Below are 22,579 nucleotides of genomic sequence, written 5' to 3' on the forward strand. Positions count from 1 at the left end.
CAGGTAGGATTAGGGTGTGGAAGTGTTTACTTTTTCCCTCTTAAGAAAAGAGAAAAGCTGTTATGATAAACAACTTCTAAAATCTCTGGTTATCAGGTAGAATCTGCTTATCTTATCTTTGGAGATCAGAGGAAAGGCAGGCTGCTTCTCAGCAGAGTTTGTTTCCCTTGACTTCAAAGGTCAAGGTGAGGTCCCTGTTGGGGAAGTGGGGGAAGCTGCTGCCTTTTGGAATCCTAAGAGATGGTGGGCTTGCTCTACTGGTTTGACTTCTTACATTCACGGGACCATCCTTAACAACATGAAAGGTTACTGTGTCATGGTACAGCTATTCCCCAAGATGACTTACTATGAGGGGACCCAGATGGAACTAGCCTACTCACCCTTTTCTGCCCCCAGAACTAAGAGAGCCATAGGGGCAGTAGCCATTTTGTTATCCTCCTTAATTGGCCTAGGTATAGCTGGAGCAACTATATTGGATACCTCGGCTGTATTTTTACAGGACCAATCCTCCAAGGCTCTCCAGGTAGAGATTGATACAGATCTCAAGAGTCTGGAACAGTCTGTAACTAAATTAGAACAATCCCTAAACTCATTAGTTGAGGACGTCTTACAGAATAGAAGAGGTCTTGATCTCTTTCTTATGCAACAGGGGGCTTGTGTGCAGCCTTAAAAGAAGAATGCTGTTTTTATGATAACCATTCTGGTGTGATTAGAGATTCTATGGCTCTGCTCAGAAAACTTATCAAAGATAGAGAACAAAAAGACCCTAGGTGATATGAACAACTGTTTAATTGGTCTCCCTGGCTCACCACCTTGCCTTCAGCCTTAGCTGGGCCTATAATCCTCCTCCTATTAATGTTAACTATTGGGCCATGTATCATCAATTGGCTGACTGCCTTTATTAGAGAATGGGTGAGTAAAGTACAACTCATGGTTCTGAGGTCCCAGTATCAGCCCTTGGACCCCCTCATTAGAGACCCTAATCCAGACCCATGATTGGGTCATCCCTAGTTACTAGGAGAGGGGGAAATGTGGGACTCTGACTCATTTAACTGCTTCTTTCTGCTTCTGTAATTTGCTTGGCTTAAAGATTTAACCCCTGCCATAACTCTAGGGAGGAATGAAGAGTCAAAATGCAAGAGTCAGAATACACTGACTCCATTTTGGCTAGCTGTTTCAAACAAGCTCGGGCATGTAAAAGCCTTGTAAGGTAAAAACAGAAACTTTTGGCCCCACAGATAACAGTCAGCACATTCCAAGTCTTCAAAGACAGCCCCTACCAATAAGATTCCTCCCCATACTCAAGGCATAGGACCACCCAATCATTTTAAAGGATGCTTAGCATGTGCAGGCTTCTGTGAAACTTCCCTATAAAAGCCTACCCCACCCTAGGTCGGGGCTCTCAGTATGGATCCGCTGCATCTGAAATCTGAGGGCCCAAGCTTAAGCCCGAATAAAGGCTCTTTGCTTTTGCATACTCTTCGGACTCCTTGGTGGTCATTGGGGGTCACAGGATTGGGGTGCAACAATAACACCATGCCTGGCTTTTATCCTAATTTTTACTATTTATTTATTTATTTATTTATTTATTTATTTATTTGAAACAGCACCTCCATGGAGCCCCAGCTAGCCTCAAACTCACTATGTAGACCAGGCTGGCCTCAATCTCACAGAGATCTTCCTGCCTCTGCCTCCCAAGTGCTGGGTTGAGTCCTTTGATAGCCACCATGTCTGGCTTTTCTATCCTAATTAAGCTCTTAAATTATATAGCCCAATTTGTCAATCTTTTTTTAAATCTATGGTATGCTTTTGTATCTGGTTCAATTTAGCTTACAAACTATATACCCTTATTTTTCCTTTAGTGATTATGTAATGGGGTCCTAAGAATTAGGATCTGTTTTCAAAAATTGTCTTTTTTCAGCTCCTGCTCTCTGCAGGAAATACCACCATACTGAGAGTGAAAATGGCCTGCCCCAGGAGCCTTGTGCCAGGAGAAAAGACTATCTCCAGTCTGGTTAACTGGGCCCCTGCAGCTAAATCTGGATATGCATGTTTTCTGTTTTATCTTTTATATAAATTGTAACACTGCTATATGGGCAAGGAAGAGCCAGTTGGAGAAATTCTCCCTAGTTTTGTCTAAAACTGTAAACTGACCTCTCTCTCTCTCTCTCTCTCTCTCTCTCTCTCTCTCTCTCCAGGCTATTGTTTGGACCCAGAGCCAGGTGTTATGTCCCTGGTAATGGTTGCTCTAAACTAGCATCCTTGGCTTTAAAAAATATATTAGTTAATGTTAATCTCATACCTTGACAATGTAAAGACCTTGAGACATGTTAACTTTATCTCCCAACTTCTATATCAGGGTTATGAGGTTTTTTTTTTCTTTTGTCAGGTTCTTACTGTGTAGACCAGGCCAGCCTGGAACTCAAAGAGCCTGCCTCTGCCTCCCGAGTGCTGGGATTAATGCTGTACTCCACCATGCCTGGCTGTTATTTTATATACATACACACACACACACACACACACACACACACACACGTGTGTGTGTGTATAAAACTCAAGTAAGATATATTTGTGTATACATATATATCCATCTGTTTTCTTATTTTTGCTTCACATATCTAGTTAGTCTTAACATATTTATGTTTGTGTGGGTGCATGCATGCCACAGCACATGTGTGGCCCATTGGAGAACAACTTGTGGGAATCAGTGGGTTTGAGGGATTGAACCCAGGTTTTCAGGCTTGATGGCAAGTGCCTTTACCTACTGAGCCATCTCACTGGCACCTAGTTAGTTTTTGTTGTATGTCAGACATTGTTCCTCCACAATTACTTGAAGAAACTATTTGAGGCCTAGGATGATGGATGTGAATTTCCTTCCTAGATGAGTTACATTGTCTTCTGTGAGGCACCAAAGGCACAAGCAATCTGGGATCACCTGAACTGAATGCCAGGGCTTAAGCAGCAGCAGGATGAGCAGTCAGAGCACTGGTCTACTGTTTCAGCCTCATCCTGGGAGCCAGCCTTTCAGTGCTCCTCTTACACCAGCAGATGTGCCTTGATTCTAATCACTTCCTGTACCCCTAACAAGCAGTCACAAGTGCCATTCAGCTCTTTGGCAGCCTTCTTTGGAATAAGCAGGCATCCCAGAGAAGAAGAGATCCCTGCTGTCCCCCTATCCCTTGAGGATTAGCTTTGTCCCAGATCCTGGTCCTTTCCAAGAAATTCCTCACTATCTTATCCATTTATTTCCTTTTCATGCATGCACTTGTGAATGTCTTCATGTATATGTGCACTTGTCTATGTGGGTACATGTGCAAGTGTGTGTGTGTGTGAGAGAGCGAGAGAGAGAGAGAGAGAGAGAGAGAGAGAGAGAGAGGAGGCCAGAGGTTCACACTGGGTGTCTTCCATAATCACTAACCACCTTAATATTTTGAAACAGTCTCTCACTGAGCTGGAGCTTCGCTTAGACTGGCTGGCCCGTGTGCTTCATGGAACCTCCTGTCCCTGTCTCCCCAGTGCTGGGATTATAGATGTGTGCTACTGTGCTCAGCTTCTTACATAAGTCCTGGTGATCTGGATTGAGCTCCTCATGCTTGCAGAGGCCCTGAAATAACTATTCTTCATCTGCTAAAAATGCTCTGTTTTATTTTTTTGATTTGCTCCTTTTCAAATCAGAACTGGGTATTAAATGTGGTCAAATGATTGTTTTGGGAAGTTGCAAAAATGATCATAGTTTTCCTTTTTTGTAACTGAGAAATATTTTACATAAAAGAAAGCACACGGATCTCAGATATTTGGTTTGAGGTGTCGTGACTCCTATCACATATACTCCTATAAGCATCAATCACCTAAGTGAAAAAGAGAACATTTGTACTGTTCCAGAAAGTTCTAGGGAAAATTCAGTGAAAGCTGTTTACCTGTGGTGGACTTGCCTCCTGCAGTTTCCATTTCACTATCTCCTGCCTCAGTTTACATCTTGCAGGTCTCAAGCCACTTGTGAGGTCCTAACAGGTGGCTCCCTCTGAAATCTCCTCCAGTAGCCGATCAGAATCCAGCCAGATGCTCTTGTAGGGCAAGCTGCTGTAGGGAGGAGCCAACCACAAGGGCTTCCTTCTCAGAAGGAAGCAATAAATAGCTTCAGGCTTTCAGTGACCTTGCCTAAGAAATTGTCTATGGAAAAAGTGTTTTCTGGAAGGTTGTGATGGGGAGGAGAGAAGGTAAAGAAGAGGGATACAGGGTATTATGGAAGTAGAACTTATCAGATGCTAAAGGATTTTGCAATGTTATGATAATTAAGAACTCCCAGAATGGGGAAGTAAACAGGAATCTTCCCCTTCCCCCTTTGGTTATCCAGGATAAGAAGTCTTTGTTTCCCAAAGCTATCACATTCCTGTATAGGCCTAAGGCTTTTGCATTCCTGTAACCTTTGTATTTCTCTTACCTTTGCTGCCCTGTTATCATACTTTTACTATGTATATGCTATGTACCTTTTGCTTGCATTCCTCACATGAGTATACCCCCCCTAAAACTTGAACAGGGTGTCTGACTCCTTTGATTCATGGTGTCAGTCCCACTAGTGTCAAAATTAAATTCCTTCTCCTCACCTGATTTCGACAGTTGATCTCTGATTATTTCCATAACATTTCTGGAGGCCCCAGCGAGAACAAGTTACCATACCCTCATTGGTAATAGGGGCTGCCACTCCCGGACCCTACAGCTCCCCTCAGCTTCTAGAACAGAGAAGTGCGCACCCCCAAAGGATTTCCTTTGGGGTCTCCTTCTCAGAGACCAGAGAGAGCTGCATAGCCCTGGACCAGAGCCTCTCATTATGTGAAGTGAGACAGAGACCCAGAATGGATGTCCAGACCAGGCAATGGGCCCCAGGTTAGACAGGTGGAAGTCAGCACAGGCTGATCCCTGCAGGAGGCTGCATACGAAGACTTGGTGTGATTCCAAGATGGCATTGGCCTCCAGTCAGGAATGAAGGTGACTGCAACTAAACCTTGACATGATTCCGAGGTGCTGGCCCCATTTGAGGTAAAACAGGAATCAGGAATCAGGCAGCAAACCAGGACACAACTAAACCTTGATGTGATTCCAAGGTCCTGGCCCCATTTTAGGCAGAACAGGAATTTAGTGGGAATAACTAGGGAACTGTCTTAAACTCTGAATGAGTGTATGTGAATGTGAGAGTCAAAGTAAAGGTTCCACAGCTCTTTGAGACCATGGTGATAGGTTTCGGCACCATCTGATAGGTAGAGAATGGGCAGGAGCGAGTGGCTCGGATGGAGGAGGCACCGAGGCACAGATGGAATTCTCAGCGGGATACAGCTTTATTTTGCACCGGACACGTTTCCCTCGGGGAAGGGAAAAATGTCAGGGAAAGATGTCCGGGAAAGATGTCCGCCCATGGGCTGTGAGCTGGGACTTTATATATGGGAGCTTTAGGGTGTGGAAGGGGGAATGTTTGGGGGAGAAATCATGGAGGGGGAAGCAGGTAGGATTAGGGTGTGGAAGTGTTTACTTTTTCCCTCTTAAGATGAGAGAAAAACAGCTTCTAAAATCTCTGGTTATCAGGTAGAATCTGCTTATCCTATCTTTGGAGCTCAGAGGAGAGGCAGGCTGCTTCTCAGCAGAGTTTGTTTCCCTTGACTCCAAAGGTCAAGGTGAGGTCCCTGTTGGGGAGGGGGGAAACTGCTGCTGTTATTTGGAACCCTAACACATGGAGTCTGACTGGGCCTCACCCTGCGGTTCCGCTGAGGTCGTATAACCTAAACAGGCACTCACCTTCGGGTGACCAAGCACGAGGATTATGCGTGTGGCCCTAAGGTAAGACCTCTTAAGTCACCAAGTGGTGGCTGGCCAGGAAGCCATCTGAATAAGGGAGACTAACACTCTCAACCCTCTTCTATGCACATATTACATACATCCTAGGCACATATAAATTTTCAGATGGGCTCCTCCCAGTCCAAGTGTTGGACCCAGACTGTCCTCCAGATAATGCTGGACAATTTTAAACTAGGCTATGCAGGAAATTATGGCATTAAGATAAAATTCTCCAAATTAAACACTTTCTGTGAAGTCCAGTGACTTGAAATCAGGGTATGCTGGATAGGAATTCCTGAGTCTGGATAGAAGCTACCTGAACCCTAAAACCCAGCCTCATACTTACCAGAAGAGGAGGGAGAACGTCCCTATAACAATGAGGGACTGTGAAGCGTTCTCTGATCCACCTTTAAAAGATGAGTGCCTTACATGCAAAGGACCATCCTACTCAAACTTCTTGATTTTTGTGTTTTGGGTGTACCTAGTTTGCATGGAATTATGTCATGTGTGTCTATGATAATCATTTTCCATGTGTTTGGGATTTCATGTAATTATGTCATGTATGTCTATAAGTTTTCTCATGTGTTGAGATTTCAAGTAATTCTGTCATGTGTGCCTGTGATCACTGTCTTCATATGTTTCTGTCAAAACAAACTGGCCACTTCAGTAATTATTTTCATTCATTTATTGTGCACAAAATTATTGGTTTTATTTTGCTTTATTTTTGCGTGGTCAATTAAAATACACGTGCAGATTTATAAAAAAAGGATATTTTGATAGTACACTCGAAGGCCTTATAAATTTGGGTACCCTAAATATCTTTAAATTTATTGGACAATGTCTCTATTAAGTGTTTCACAAAACTTTTAAGTGCTAGTTGTTTATACAAAATAGTATCTGAAGCCAGGTGTGGTGGTACATGCCTTTAATCCCAGCAGTCACAAGGCAGAGGCAGGTGGATCTCTGAGTTCAAGGCTAGCCTGGTCTGCATAGTGAATTCCAGGCCAGCTGGAGCTACAGGGAGACCCTGTCTCAAAGACCAGTATCTGAGCTGGTTGTTTAAGGACCTTATTTATTACATACCTTTTGGTTTGAGTTAGTTTTCATAGTGTTTGTTTTAAGGTATCTCTTTGGTTTGCTCGCTTTGGAAGTATTTTGGTTTTGACATTCTTGGTCTGCTTTGTATTGCTTTCAGACCTCTAAAGGCCTGAAAATGATTTTGAGAAAACTGAACTCCTGTTGGTTATAGGTTTGACTTAATATGTTAACTCATCTTCAGAACTGGAGATGAATTCTGGGACTGGTCTTCTTGTCTCATCCTTGGCCTTGTCCTTTGTTCTCTGTTTCCTGCAGCACTGCTCTGTATGCAGGCAGATGGGAGGGGTGCTTTTCGTCCCTGGAAACTCTGTTGGCTTAGATGTGGCTCTGTACTTTTCTCCCTTGGAGCGACTCTTGCCTTTAGCTCTCATGTTTAAGTCTGCATTGAACTGCCTTTATATTAGCTATTCCTAAACCTCCTATCGGTAATTGAAACCAGGAATCTTAGTTTGGCTTGAATGGAGGCCTCTGATACCTGGAAAACCTCTGCCAGGCTCCTGGAGATGGCCACCTGGCAGCGGTGCTTTTGTTTCTCTGGCTAGAGGACACCTGAGTTAGCTGCAGTAGCACATGCTTCTTCTGGGGTACCTTGTAAGAACTGATCCCCAAGATGGCTGGAGCCAATCTCTGGCCTCCAGAACAGCCTGAGTCAAAAAGAAACAAGTACAATGTGTTCAGAAGAACTACTTATAAACATTATTATGCTTATCTTGTAAAAATTACCATGTACTTTCATGCATACACTGAGCAACCTCTAGATATCTCTGAGAATTAGCTCATAACTGTTCCCTATAGTGTGTCTTCTTAGACTCTGGCAGTGATATGATTTTGTGCTTAGTTCCTTAAGTGTTCCCCCACACACCTTTTCCTCATAGGAAGCAAAAGACCACTCTGAGCCTGAGCTGTGCTGTCACAGACCACCAGCCCTGCAGACTAGGCATACTGGCTCCTGACCCTGTGCTGTGCGCTGTGCTCTTGTGCTCTCACCTCTCATTCTTTCTAAGCTCCTGCATGTTACTGTGGGAAAGAGTTAACTGTAGACAGCTGTAATTGAACCATACTCAAGAAAACTATTTTCTTATACTCTATGCTTTTGGGATTGTCAATCTTAAATGGTCTTTAATAATGGATTGCTTCTGTATTGCCTTATTAAGACTAAATACTTCTCACCATGCCATTCTTTACCCTCTCATTTCATGGAATTGTCTTTAATAAAAACTGTTTAAGCATTAGTTTGTTTTAATCTTATTGTAACTTCTGGCTATGGTTAGCTTTGAGTGCAAATGAAATGTATAATTCTGTTTTCCATCACTTGTTGAGTCTGAAACCCAGTTAGAAATATTTAATATGTAAATGATAGTTCTGAAAATGCTTTCTTCAAGTGAAAGCCCTATGTCTAGCATCAGTGTGTATGGCTTTGTTCACCATAGCCATTTTTGAGATGAGAGTCTCATATGTGTGTTTGTTTTTTTTCTTTGTGTGTGTGTGTGTGTGTGTGTGTGTGTGTGTGTGTGTGTGTATGTAAAGTACTGCTGGTTTTTAAGGGTTTCTTTTATATACATCTGATCAGAATTTCATCAAGGTAATTGGTCTTGGTTTTGAAACTGGTTTGTCATGATATTGTGTCTAACCACAGTATTTATTGTATGTGTGACTGTTGTGAATGTGTAGAAATGTTTAATACTAAGGGAACTGTTATTAAATAATGATTTACTAGATATCAAATTGACATGTAAGTTCTCATGTAAGCTGAAATTGTTAAATTACAACATGGTTCCTACTAAGAATATAAATTTTTAAAATTATTACTTCTACTCCAGGGTGCAATTTATCTCTGCATTTAGGTATGTTTATATAGAATAAACATTTTCCAAGTCTATGTAAAATATCTCTAAACCGTTAAAGGAGACTTGGTCATTTAAAACCTGCTTCAAGGCTTGAGGTAAAATCTAATTGCTTGGTAAATTCATTTATGAATATTATTAAAAGGGTTTATTCAATTCTGAGCAGTGTTCTAGCACTGTTTTCCTTAAGTGATTATGCTGGAGGTTGGGTGCCAGTTGCTTCTCTTTACCTTGTGTTTATACACCTTCTTTGATAGACCACTCTCTGAACTATAAGGTCTACCTGGGAACTTCAAGCACAATATGTATATGGGTGATATTAACTCACTTTATTGTTTTATATAATAAGGTGATGGTGTTTATACACCTTCTTTGATAGACCACTCTCTGAACTATAAGGTCTACCTGGGAACTTCAAGCACAATATGTACATGGGTGATATTAACTCACTTTATTATTTTATATAATAAGGTGATGCTGTGCAGTACTCTTCTGAGTCAAAGAACTACCATCTTCATGACTTCAGCTGTGCCTGCTTATAAAAGGTTATCACAATTGGGCTTGCTGACGGTTGTTATTCCTTCATTAAAGGAGGGATAACCTCACCTGAGTAGCCAGCCATTCTTCCCAGCCAGCTGTATGTAATTCTGCCCTAATTTCAAATGGTCTCCTGAATTTGAAAAGGACTATAGTAGTAAAGATTTATCTATATCTGTATCTATATCTATATATAGATTAAAATGACAGGATATTTCCAGAATAGAAGGAACAATGAAATTCATTTTAACAAACTTATTAAAAGGTCTGTACAGGTTTATTGAGATACAGAGTTGTTAATTTTCAGTCCACTCCTGGCTTGTACTGCACAACAGGTTACAGATTTGGATTAAATGGGTACAGACAAGTATTGGGTTACCTATGACTATTGAAAGATTTCTTATGTTTCTCTGTATTATGCAAATGTTACTTTTGGCACTTTCTTTTGCCCATAACAAGAATGATTTGGTTCAAGAAAAACTAGATCTCCTTGAACCATATGTATGCAATCTAGAAGAAAACAATTTCTGTGAAGCTTGGTCTGAATTCTGATCAGTTTATTTCCTGTCCATAAGTATGTGATATAATGCCTCCCTTCCTTCCGAAAACTGTAAATCAGGATATAGAAAACTAAAAGTATACTACTTCTGTTTGTAATAGAACAGCCTACATTTGAGACAGACTTAAGAAATTCTTGTTTTAAGGTCCCTTTCCTGGGCTGTGCCTACTTAACCTGTGATGGTAAATCTCTTCCAGTCAATGTTTATTGAGAACATTTGGGTTTTGTTCAAGCTTTATCTATATATTGCACAGTAATTAAAGGTACCAGGCTGGTACAACTGATCCTATTGGATGATTAATAACCATACTTAAAGGCCCATACTAATCTGGACAAAGGGGATTTAAGGGACAGTTTTGTTCCTTGCCCTGGAAGGTTGACAGTGTCCCTGGGACACTTCCCAGGGACTATGGGAATCTCTTGATATGTCCTGTAACTGTGATGAGTCACTTGTCCTCTTGTTCGCGGAAGTCATGGAGACCCCACCAGTGGGAATCAAACCCGTGTCCAGCCTGCAAAGAGGAGGGTAAACACAGAGGAAACATTTCCTCCATGCTTCCAAGCGAAGCCCTGGTCAAGAAGCAACTCTTGACTTATCTTCATGTAGATGGAACTGGTAAAAGAAAAGCCTAAGGAGTCAGGGGCTCCCCCCAAGCCCATGTGACCCCTGAGGACCAGCTCCTCAACCAACCTTAAAATAAAAGTAAATTGGTTTATTTGGGCCAAATGCATGGTCTTAAATACCCCAAAGGAAATTATAACCAAAAAATTAATCAGTATATTTCTTTAAGAATCCAAAGGATTGCATTTCCCAGACAATAGAATTAAGTCCAGGTAAAATGTTAAGACAATTATTTCTCAGTAGTGATTTTTTTCTAAACAAGAAAATGCTGCTCAGGTGTAAGACTTCAATTCTTGGTCTCCAATACTGTAGTGCCCACCTGCAGCTACTATTGTTCTAAAATGATGGTTAAATTTATTTTCTCTCCTTGTCTAGAAGAATGATTCTAGCTACTCCAACAGCTATCAGAGTGCCTGAAAACAGATCCTGAGTTCATCACTCTCAAGTCCAGCCTTGGTGGCCAAAAAAAAAAAAAAAAAAAAAAAAAGAGGAAGAACACAATAGATGGATGCTTTTAGAAGCGTCCATCAAGAAATTCCAATGGACTTTAATTTGGACATTTAAAATTTGCCCCTGTTCTGATTTTTTTCTGGTTCCCTGGCTAGAACTTGTAATGCTAACTATTCTTGCTTTCACTTCTCCTTCATATCTCCCAGGCACTGGTCAAGGACTTTCTTCTCTCCCTACAGTTAAAACTTATGCAATTTGGGAGTCTTTTAGATAGACCTACTGAAGAGGTACCCCAATTGCCACACCCTGCGTCCCTGTTCAGCATGGAAGAAGCCAGAGTGGTCTGCGTCCCGATTCCCCATGGGATTACCTCTTCAAAGTAATAAAAATAGAAGGTAAAAATTAGACAGTTTTAAAGTAACGACTCCAAAAGAAAATGACCAGTTTCTTTCTGAACTAGGAGCTGGAAATTTCATTAGATGTGCCAGTAAACTTATCCCTGAGAATAGAGATGCCAGAACCATCAGAAAGGAGGTATATGTGCCTATGTGGGAGAAAAATGCTGTCTTTGTGCAGATCAATCTGGCAAACTTAGAATGCAAAGCAACTGCTAAAAAATAAAGGCTGGAGAAGAGGGAAATGAGTCTTTCTGGAAGAATGTCTAGAGAATTTGGGGTCCCTGGCTGGCCCCATTTACAGGACCTGTAGTCATGATTCTATTAATCCTTCTGATAGGGCCATGTATAATAAATATTCTGAGTAAATTTATCAAAAAGCCAGTAGAAGCTATCAGATTCCAGGTGATTGATCAAGAATATCACCGGGTTCCTCTAGAATAAACATAAGGGATTATGTCAATGAAGAGGGAAATATTATGGAAGTAGAACTTATCAGATGCTAAAGGATTTTGCAATGTGATGATAATTAAGAACTCTGGGATGGGGAAGTAAACAGGAATCTTCTCCTGCCCCTTTGGTTATCCTGGATGTCTTTGTTTCCCAAAGCTATCACATTCCTGTATAGGCCTAAGGCTTTTGCATTCCTGTAACCTTTGCATTTCTCTTACCTCTGCTGCCCTCTGTTGTTGTACTTAATCACCATGTATAGGCTATGTACCTTTTGCTTGCATTCCTCACATGAGTATAAACACCCCCCAAACCTTGAACAGGGTGTCTGACTCCTTTGATTCGCGGTGTCAGTCCCTCTAGTGTCAAATTAAACTCCCTCTCCTCACCTGATTTCGGCTGTTGATCTCTGATTATTTCCGTAACAAGGGGAGATGGTTCAGTGCTAAAAATGCTTGCTGTGTAAACATGAGTTCAAATCCCTGGAATCCATGTAAAAAGCTGGACATGGTTGCATGAATACGCCTGTAACTCCAGTAGTGTTGAGGTGGCAAAAACAGCAAGCTTCAGGTTCCACGACAGACCTTTTTTTTCATGGGAATAAGGCAGAGTGACAGAGCAGGATACCTAATAGCCTCCTGTGGCCTTTTTGTGGGTACACACACACACACACACACACACACACAAATTAAAAAAAAGAGGAGTGAAAATCCTCAACACTGCCACAGCCATGTCTTTTGTAGTAACTCATTGATCAAGTCAAATACCACCTTCTGGAACATTCTGTCCGAGGGCACCCCTTCCCTTTTGGGGCTGTCAGCTTACATAATATGTGGTCCTGCCAGGAAGTGTGCAACTCTTAATGACTGTGGACTCAAGGTCCTACTACCCTACAGCAGATCTGCATTTTGCAGATCACCTGTTTCAACTGAGAGGTCATGGAACGATACCCAGTTTTAATTATTCAGCTTACCACATGATACTAACCAGGGGAAACCATGAAATGCATGTGTATGTTTATTTCTATGAGCTCTTTTTTTTTTTGAGACAGGGTCTCCCTGTAGCCCAAGCTGGTTTGGAACTCACTTTGTAGACCAGGCTGGCCTCAATCTCACGGGGACCCTCCTGCCTCTGCCTCCCAAGTGCTGGGATTTAAGGCATGCACCACCATGGACTAGCTACTTCTACCAGTTTAACACTAACATATTGTATGTGTTTTAAATACCATGAAGCTGGCTGTGGCTGTGGCTCGGTGGTGGAATGCCTACTTAGCATGTTCAAGGCCCTGGGTTCCATCCCCAGCACTGCAAAGCAAAGCAAAACAACAAAATAAAAACATAAAGTTCAGAAAAAGCTGAATGTTAACATGCTGCTTTCTCTCTGTTGTCAAGGGTAAGATGTCTTCAGAAAGACAATTTTAAGGTTTTCTGAATCAGGGTTCCCTGATTCCCCCTCCCCCCACCTGTGGCGGCCAGAGGTCAATCTTAGATGTTTACCTTAGTAACTGTTCTTCTTTTTTTAGATGGCATCTTTTACTGGCCTCTGTGATTGAGTTAGGCTGGGTGGCCAGCCAAATCCCCAGGGTCCATGACTCTGCCTCTTCAGCACTGGGTAGAAAGTTGGCACCATCACGCCCAGCTTTATGCATGTGTGCTAGGGATCATATTGGTCCTCATGTTTGTGTGGCGGGCACTTTACCCTTCTGAGCTCTCTCTCCCAATCAGGTCCAGGCTCTGCTTGCAGTGTGAAGTTTGAGTAAAGCATTTATTACTTATAACCACTGTATTCGTTTCCTCACCATGGGCCTTTAAATGAGCATGTAAATGCACTGGGGCTCAGGCCCTTTCTGGGGTGTGTGCAACACAGGCAAGTATGGGTCTCTGAAGTCACCTTCTTGGGTGAAGCAGAAGGCTAGGGCAGGAAGTGTGTCAACTAGGTAAGCAGGGGCACCCCAGGAGCTATGTCCCAGACTCCAGCCAAACACTAAATTAAACCACAAAACAGCAAAGGTGTCAAAAAAACCGAGTGAGAACCTTGGAGCAGGCTTCCTTCGCAGGCTTCCATGCAAGCACGAGACAACCACCACGTTTTCTGAGCTGTGGTGCCTACATCACTAAAATCAACTTAGACTTCTATTTCTAGCAGATGTCCCAAATTGGATTTTTCTCTCTTTTTATAAAAATCAGAAGCTAAGCTGGGCATGGTGGTGCACACCTTTAATCCCAGCACTGGGGAGGCAGAGGCAGGCGGATCTCTGTGATCAAAGTCAGCCTGGTCTACATAGTGAGTTCCAGGATAGCTGGGGCTACAGGGAAACCCTGTCTCAAAAAGACCCCCCCCCAAAAAAATAAGCTATTTAAAATCTGAATCCAAGTGCAAGCAGAGGTCTGTGACAGCCCTAGCTGGAGCCAAAGATTTCCAGGATGAACCCAGGAGCCTGGGACATGCTCTTCCAGGAGTGGGTGGGACCTGTCCTGGTGCTGCCCTTTGTGGTTTAGAAATCCGTCTTCCTTTACCCCTTGTGGTGCTCCCAAGTTGTTTGGGCTGGAATCTGAGGAGACAACTGCCTTTTCATGTTTTATACATTTTATTCATACATTTCTCCAACTTTGAATGACAAAAGCCCAATTCTATGGTTTCCCATTACACAGCATCCTACAGGTATGTATATTCTACAAAGAATACTATGCAGTTTCTCTTTTCCCCTGCCACATGAGATAACTGATTAGGGTTTCCACTTGTACTGTGCTGGTGGGCACCAGCATTGTGGTTGTTCAGGCGACAGGGCAAAGGGATCAGGATGGGAGGGCGTGTGCTAAGGCATGTAAATAGATACACACAGAGAGAAAGAAAAGCAGGATGGTTACAAAGAATCCGAACCTTTCCAACTCCTTCAGCTCCTCTTTGCAAGCTAAGGCTTTTGCTGTACCCTGGGAATATTACAATTGGATACCGTGATACAACAACCATTAACATCTCTCTCTTTTTATCACTGAGACAATACTTCAAAACCTTTTATAAAAAGGCAATAATACATACAGAAAGAAAGAACATGTTGGCAAAACTTTATGCAAAACCACCCCAGCACTGAGTCTGAATGGCGACGTGAAACATGATGCTGTAGGGCCAGCACCACCCGCCTGCACAGAGGACATCCCAGGCAACATCTAAGACTGGAAAGCAACCCTCCCCCCCCGCCCCCCACCATTCTTGGTCTCTGTCAAATGAAAAATAAAGGTGAGGCCACTTGCTGTGGAGGAATGCCTATTTCTACCCATAAACACAAGTCCCTCTACTGAGTTTCTCTCTCCTGGGTCCAGAGATGCCTAGCGCAGGTCCCACTCTGTCACATGCTAGAGAGAATGGATTTAACTCTAAGCAGGAGCAAAGCTCCTTGTCGTTGCCCATACATAGACATGGGGTCGTGCTTGGGGCCAGAAATGAGGTCTCCCATCTGGCAACAAACATCTCCTCCCATTTCCTTTTGCTTGATCCATTTGCACAGGTTCAGGGGAGTTGATGGTCAGGTGAGAGGTGGTGGGAATTCACAATTGTCTCTTATCCCCTTAAGAGCTAAGACTTGGGGAGGTGCTTGCCCCAGAGATGGTGTTGCCCTCTCCCCATTGCTCTGCTGCTGTGGGCTGAGAGTGCCAGAGGGAAGTGCACATAGGAAGGGTGGGACACTCTTCCTCTTCCCCCAACTTCCTGGATGAGCTTGATAGCTGAACTTCACTCGGTAAACTGGGCAATCTGAGACTTCCCACAAGTTTAAGGCAAATGGATGTGTGCAGTGCCCAAGCACAGTCAATTATACAATAAGCCTCACCAGTACGCTCCTGTCCTGGACACACCATCACAGAGGGAGACCCTATTTCTAAAGGGGTCAGTGAAGGGCAAGCGCCCTCAAATGAAAGGAGTGGTGAGAGTGTGCAGCCCTTCCGAAAGCCACAGTAAGGAGCAAGCCAACTTTCTAACGGGATTAATGAGAGGCGCAGAAGAAGAGAGATGTAGTGCGCCTGGGGATCCAACACCCTTAAAGCCCTTAAGAGAATGGGCCCAGTCGGTTGTGTTCAGTTCTGAAAAACAACCATAGACACCCACCAGGCCGCTGACCTCAAACAAGAAGGGATGAAGACAGCCAGGGGCTTGTTTTTGGAATGTTCATCACAGTGTGCCCTCTACTCTTTCCAAGGGGACATATTTTATTAAGAATCCACTAAGCAGGCAGTTTTCTTGGTAGTGTTAGTGGCAAACTAAGCTTAATTTTGTCTCATGTAAGAAACTGACCTTCGATGCTAAAAGAACATCCCATCAGGGGAAGACAAAGGCATGCTTTGGGCAGTTTCCATTTTGGGCATCTCCATGGATCCAGTATACTGGAGGGTGGCCCAACTGACTGAACTTTTGCAAAGAATGAACTGGAAGCCTTCATGAAGAGACACCTACAAGTGATGGAAAAACAAGAGAAATCTGAGATCAAAAGCTTAAAAAAGAGACTATAACTTCAAAGGAAGGCTTGTCCTGTGTACCTGCTCCAGGACTTGGACACAGGGAAGGGGACACTCCCTGCTTTCCTTTGCGCAGTGGGGAGCTGCAGTTTTAGATATTCTGCTATCAGTAGGATGGGCTGACACTACGCCTTCTGAATGCAAATAACAAGAAGTAGGTCAACCACTTTTCCTTTCTGAGCAGTTATTTTAAACCATCTCACCTGACAGGAGGTGCATTTAATTGCATTTTAAAGAGTTACAATGTTATCTTGACACTGGGGAAACTTCCAGATGAATTAAAATGAGCAACATTTTCCTTTTCAGTGTTCAGATAGGAATGTGCTGCCTGTGCAAAGTAATTACAGCCTATGATTAGAAAAATCAGGACACTTCATTTTTTGGTTTTTTTTTTTTAAACAAAGAGCTTCACAGAGCCAACACTCCATCTCCTGTTGTGGGGAGTGGGGCTGGGGTGGCAGAGAGGACCCTCAATATGGCTTTCCAGTGCCACTGATCTAGTAATCTGGTCTTTAAAAGGGGAAGAAATGGTTCCGTTGGTGCAGTGGAGGTGGTGAAGCTTCTAGCAGTTTCCTCCGATCTCACAGTGGATGATTGTACTGTAGCAGAATATACTGGCATGACTCTGACTTCAAAAATGTTTTTTCCTGCTAGGTCAGAAAGACACTGCTTTAGAGAAGTGCATTAGTGGGAAAGAACAGATGACCTGTTGGAGAAGTCACTGAGTTCTAGGTGTGGGGATTTCACCATCTGCACAATGGCAGGAAGGATGCCCATCTGTACCCTTCTCCCACAGCCCCTGGAATGGTGAGGAGAGGGGAGGGGTGCTCAACGCCATAGCGCCTCTTCCACAGTGTGCGGCTGCAGGTGTTTAAGTTGCCCTCTCTTTCCTCCTTTGTTCACTCCCCCTTTATGAACATGGTGGATAGCTACAGAAAGGCATTGGCAGCATCTCTGGAGATTGGGTCTCAAAAGGGCAAGTGGGAGGGTATGAGGCCTTCTGCCAGAGGGAGGGACTTTCCTGCTTCCCACATGTTGGTTGTAGTCTTTGTGCTTCACTGCAAAAGAGGTAGAGCAGGTACTGTGCTACCGAGAAGAGCCCAGCTTGTGGTCAGTACCACTGCGGGAATGGTGTCTGGCCTGGACACCAGTTAGATTGAGATCAGACCTACACAGCCCTAAGCAACCCGAGTGGGTCTCTGGACAGCTAGCACAAACCCACTGTCAGCTCATCTCTGGTGTGGTTGTTTGGTCACAACACTGGGGGGCCAGAACACAAGTCGTTCACACATCTTGTTGGTAAGTTGCAGACCCATCTGGGCACTGACAACGGCATAAAAACAGAAACCAATCAATATCATGTAATCATAGGTGGGGAAGGTGGGGTGCTGAGAATGGAAGAGGACTATGCACACAGAAGTGCCTTCTCTGTTCAGTCCCTTAAGGGGAGTCCAGAACACATTCTGCACACCCTGTGAAGGCACGGAGTGACAGAGGCCGTCTAACCCACAAGAAACAAAAGCGATGGTATATTTCTAAGGATCACAGGGTCATCTAAGTGCCTCATCCTCTCACATGCGAAGGGGGAACACTCGTGACCTCTGGCAAAGAGCCTGGGAACCCCAGCCTGAGCTTCCCATACTGATTGTGTGATGATATGGTAGGGGCATGAGATGGTGAATGCCTCTAAAGCAACAAGGACAGATGACTCCCCTGTGCCAAGGGATACAGCAAGAGGAAGCGGAGACCACAGGTGGCCCTGCGAGTAGGCTGTGGTCCAAGCTGTCCCCTGGCACGCTGCTTTGTTGCCCTGCCAACTCACTCCTGGGCCTCTGGTAGGTTGATGAGCATCTAACGAATTATAAAATTGAAAAGATTATCGGCTTGGAAACCTGAACAAATCTAGACTGAAATGAAGGACCCAAAGGCATTTAATATTGAACACATGAAAGGAAGTGTATTTAAAAAACTTGGTCAGACTGTGCTGTCAGGTGTCGCGTTAAAGGGATTTACAGGCTGTTATAGATTCTTCTTTTGGAATCATTCAGTTTATAGCAAATGCCTAAACTGGTTTCCTCATTGCACACTATATTCTCTTCAAATGGGTGCTTAAAACAATTACACATACATTAAAAATCCGCATTTCTTTGCTTAATTAAAACGTTAATACTCTTAGACAACACAGATCTGAAATGGTGAAACCAGCAATACCCCCTCCCACCTTACAACAAATTAAATTGAGACAAAATTACAAACACATTTCACTACATGATTAGTATTAATAAAAATCAGTTTCTTTTTTTTTTCTGTTTTATAAAGTTGCCCGAAATGCAAGGGATGTGCATAGGTTTACAACTTAGTCATAATAGCAATTTATTCTTATCCCCTGGGTGTGCCCCGTGAACGGAATGTACTTTGTTGTAGATTACAGATTGTTTTGTCCAACACAGACACACCGACGGCATAAACGCTCGCGACTGTCCACATGCATTAAGAGTCAAGACCCAACTTCAAATCTCTAAAAGGTTTACAGGGTGCTTCAAAGAGACAGTATCACATTATCTGGATGTTACATAAAGGACTTAAAAAAAAATACTATTCTAAAAAAAAAGAGAGAAAAAAGGCCTTTAAAAATTTATGACTGTTTTGTAATCACTAGACTAATTATTTCAAATAAATAAAGGAAAGAAAGATATTCCAATCCATAAAATCAGACTCTTAAAAAGAATGTAGTGTTCCACCCCCAGTCAAGGTAACAGAATCATTGTTTATTATTATTAAAATAGATTATAGAAAGCAGCATCTATTTTGTGCAGTTTTTAGGGGCCTTGGAAATAAAAAGCTATGATTTCCAAAAATATAACATTCCAAAGGATTGAATAATACATACATTTAAAGATACATTTTATTAAAGTTTAGGAGAACTGATTAAAAAAGATACTGTCTCTTTAAATTAGTGTGTAATTGTTTTTCTCCTCCTATCTATTTGGACATGACAATAATTATAAATGTAGGTCACACTACAACTAGGTAGTCTCTAGGGACCAGGACCTGCTGACACAAGGCCGGCAACAGAGAGGCTTTTCCACGTAGGAGGCGGCTCCCAGTTACACTCAGATAGCCGGGGAGAAGCCTAATAGACCCAGGAGACTGGGACCCACTGTGGGGCTGTGCACACGAGCTCGACAGCTTCCTCCAGATGTCTGATTGTCTCATCAATTTCGTTGTTGATAATTGTGAGATCGAAGTAGTGTGCATATGTTCTCTGTAAGACATCGGACTCCTTCTGCAGGCGCTGGAGAGATTCATCCTGCACAGGGTGGCATAGTGGTGGGGCAGGCACAGGAGAAGGGGAAAGCAAACAGAACAGAGAAGTCAATTGCAGTCTTTCTCTTTCCTTGTTTCAGCTCTTCCCTGTGTCAGAACTGGTCAAGGCCAAACCTTGACGCACCACATGTGGGACACAAGGCTAAGATGGCCATGTGACAGAGGAGATGATGGCAGAGTTGCAGAACTCCTGCTGGCAACTGTGACTGGCTGACATGCAACAAGGGCCTCCATGACAAACAGGCACTCCAGCAAACATGGCCCCACCCAAGCCTATCTGGGCCTATCTCCAGAGCCAGTTGGGGGGAGACCACTTGAGGCATGGGCTTCCAATGACTACGGCTCTTCCCCCATTCCTCTAAGCCACGCCCAAAGGGAGCTATCTCCCACTTAGTGGGAAGGGTGGCGTGGCCAGGCTGAGCTCTTGGTCCCCTGTTCTTTGGTCCTCTATCCTTGGACCTTCAAGCTCCTTTGACCCAGACAAGTTTGTATCAACAAGCCCCATCTTTGGACAACACATCAAGATGTATTTTTCCCTTTCTACTTAAAGGTTTAGTGTGCTCCAGGAATGCAGTGACGTATAGTAGCCCTCACTTGACAGCAGCCTATGCCACAGGCAAAAGCTTTCTGGATGATATAAATAATGGCAACAACTGGCATCTGAGGAATCCCTTCAAATTGGTCCGTATTGGAAACGGTCAGGCAAATGTCTGCACGTACTCATGTCTCTTAAGAAAATAAGTCTGAAGCTACTGAACTCTAAGTAGGCTTGCTGCAGTGGAGGACATCCCTTAAACACAGCTGGCTGCAGACTGTTGGAACTCTCTAGGATGAGACAAAAGTAGGAAGGAATTTGTGCCCCAAGTTTGTCCCGTGAATACTGATTTACTTTTTTTTTGAGATAGGGTTTCACTATTGTAGCACAAGCTAGCCTAGTACTTGGGGTCCTTCTGGCTTAGTTTCCCGAATATTGGGATTATAGGCATGTACCACCACATTGTCCTTGAATGCTGTTTTTTCTGCCAGCAGTTCTTTCAAGGCAGGGGGTCTCTTAAGAGCCACCAGAAAGAAGTCTGCCTCTCTGCCTTTGCAGGTCAATTTTTTTAAATGCCAAATTCACAAAGGACAAATTCAAATTTGAAGTACAGAATTTTGTGAGTCAAATTAATCACCAGCACCCCCCGCCATACCTGCCAAAACACTAGGTAGGTAACACACACACACACACACACACACACACACACACACACACTTACTTACTTTTCCCTGCCCTTGGGAGTGGGCAAGGACAGACTCTCACTGTATAGCCCAGGCTGGGTTTGGTCCATATATATGTATGTGCATATCTATATCTTTCTATTTGATTACTGTCCCTTTCCCTAGCTAGGGCATAAACTTGTCTTATGTGTCTTGCCATCGTGGTGCCCCAAAGCTAAGGACAGTGCCTTGTGTACAGTAAATGCTTAATAAATGCTATTGGAAGAATAAACTCTTGGTCACTACAGATTTTTTTTTTTTGGTCTTTTTGAGACAGGGTCTCCCTGTAGCACCAGCTGGCCTGGAACGCACTATGTAGACCAGGCTGGCCTTGAACTCAGAGATCTGCCTGCCTCTGCCTCCCGAGTGCTGGGACTAAAGGCATGTGCCAGCATGCCTGGCTTACTACAGAATTTTTAAAAAAATTTATTTATTTTAATTTTATGTATATAAGTGTATTGCCTGCATGTGTGTAAGTACACACATGTCATGCAGTGTCCATGGAGGACAGAAGAGAGCATCGGATCCCCTGGAAATGGAGTTATGATGGATGGTTGTTAGCCACCATGTGGGTGCTAGGATTTGAACTCAGGTCTTAACTGCTGAGCCATCTCTCTAGCCCCCACTATAGAATTTTTATAAATACTGTCTCTTGTCAAGAGACTGGGTGATTGTAGGAGACCAAGGAGTGCTGGGTGCCCAGCCCTGGCTTAGGACCCTTCCTCCTTTTTACTGAGTGTGCAGTTGTCTGGCAAGGGGATTAGAAAGGAGGTGATTCTATCCCAACTCTGTATGGACAGACAGACACCAGAGCAGCCAGGAACTCAAAGTCTACTGGTTTTGTTATCTTCTAAAGGAATTTCAAAGCAGGACAAAGCATGCTTTGAACAGCAGTGGTCACTGTCACGGTGCCCACAAGGCCTCAGTCACTAATCACCTTTGGTGGTCTTAAATACACACATTCTGCTTGCACCTGAAAAGCATAATATTTTCACTGTGGCTCAATATTATAATAAACAATACAAAATCCCCTTTTAGTAAATAAACATGTTCACCAAATCCAGGAGCACTTCCTCCAGTCCCCAAAGGCACAGTTCCTACAAAGCTGCTCTGTGTGCCAAGGGGCTCTATTTGACATGCGCTCCTGGGCCTCAAACACTGCCAGCAGTTTCTGGTTTGCTCAGAGGGCTGGGCTGATGAAAACATTCAAGACATTTATGGTTCAACGGGTTAGATGTTTGATGGAGTTCTCTATAGAAAAATAAAGCTCCCTTTTCAGATCTTTGAAGGTGATGCTCATGGCAGTTTCTTCCTTCGGATCGGTTTCCTGCTTACATGTGAGCAGAGTTTAACTCAGTGAAAACAAAATGCCTTCATTGGAACAGCAAAAGCAAGGGTTTGTGGGAATAAATGTCCACATTCTACATCTATTAGAAGACAGAGGCCATAATTTGTTGCCTCCTAGCTGGTACTTACGGGCAATTTTCTGCACCATTTTGGCAGCTATGGAAAATTAGTAAAGGGTAGGGTGGGACAACAGGCAAAACAAAAGCAGAAACAAAGCAAAGATGATAATTAAAAAAAAAATACATGGTAACCAAGGATAAACACTAACTACAATGTAGATTTTCAAATATGCTTGTGGATTCAACAAGATGGGAAAGTAGAATTCTACAAAGGAATATGTCTTTTGAAATGACCAAGAA

The 22,579-nt window shown here is 43.2% G+C and overlaps 1 protein-coding gene across 6 annotated transcripts in view; it reads right to left on the bottom strand.

The window, feature by feature from the left end:
- Positions 1 to 15,001: 15,001 nt before the first annotated feature.
- Positions 15,002 to 22,579, bottom strand: part of Cask (calcium/calmodulin dependent serine protein kinase) — a 430,362-nt gene continuing 422,784 nt past the window's right edge. For 5 of the 6 annotated variants that reach the window (XM_008843151.3, XM_008843142.3, XM_029568448.1 and 2 more), the window contains one exon: positions 15,002 to 19,599. In XM_008843151.3, coding sequence (XP_008841373.1) covers positions 19,423 to 19,599 — 177 coding nt within the window. In that variant the 3' untranslated portion in view covers positions 15,002 to 19,422. The remainder of the gene's footprint in view (positions 19,600 to 22,579) is intronic. The other variant, XM_008843127.2, reaches the window with a different exon arrangement.

The sequence above is a fragment of the Nannospalax galili genome, unplaced genomic scaffold (genome assembly GCF_000622305.1).
Source record: "Nannospalax galili isolate Female #2095 unplaced genomic scaffold, S.galili_v1.0 scaffold270, whole genome shotgun sequence".
NCBI lineage: Eukaryota > Metazoa > Chordata > Mammalia > Rodentia > Spalacidae > Nannospalax > Nannospalax galili.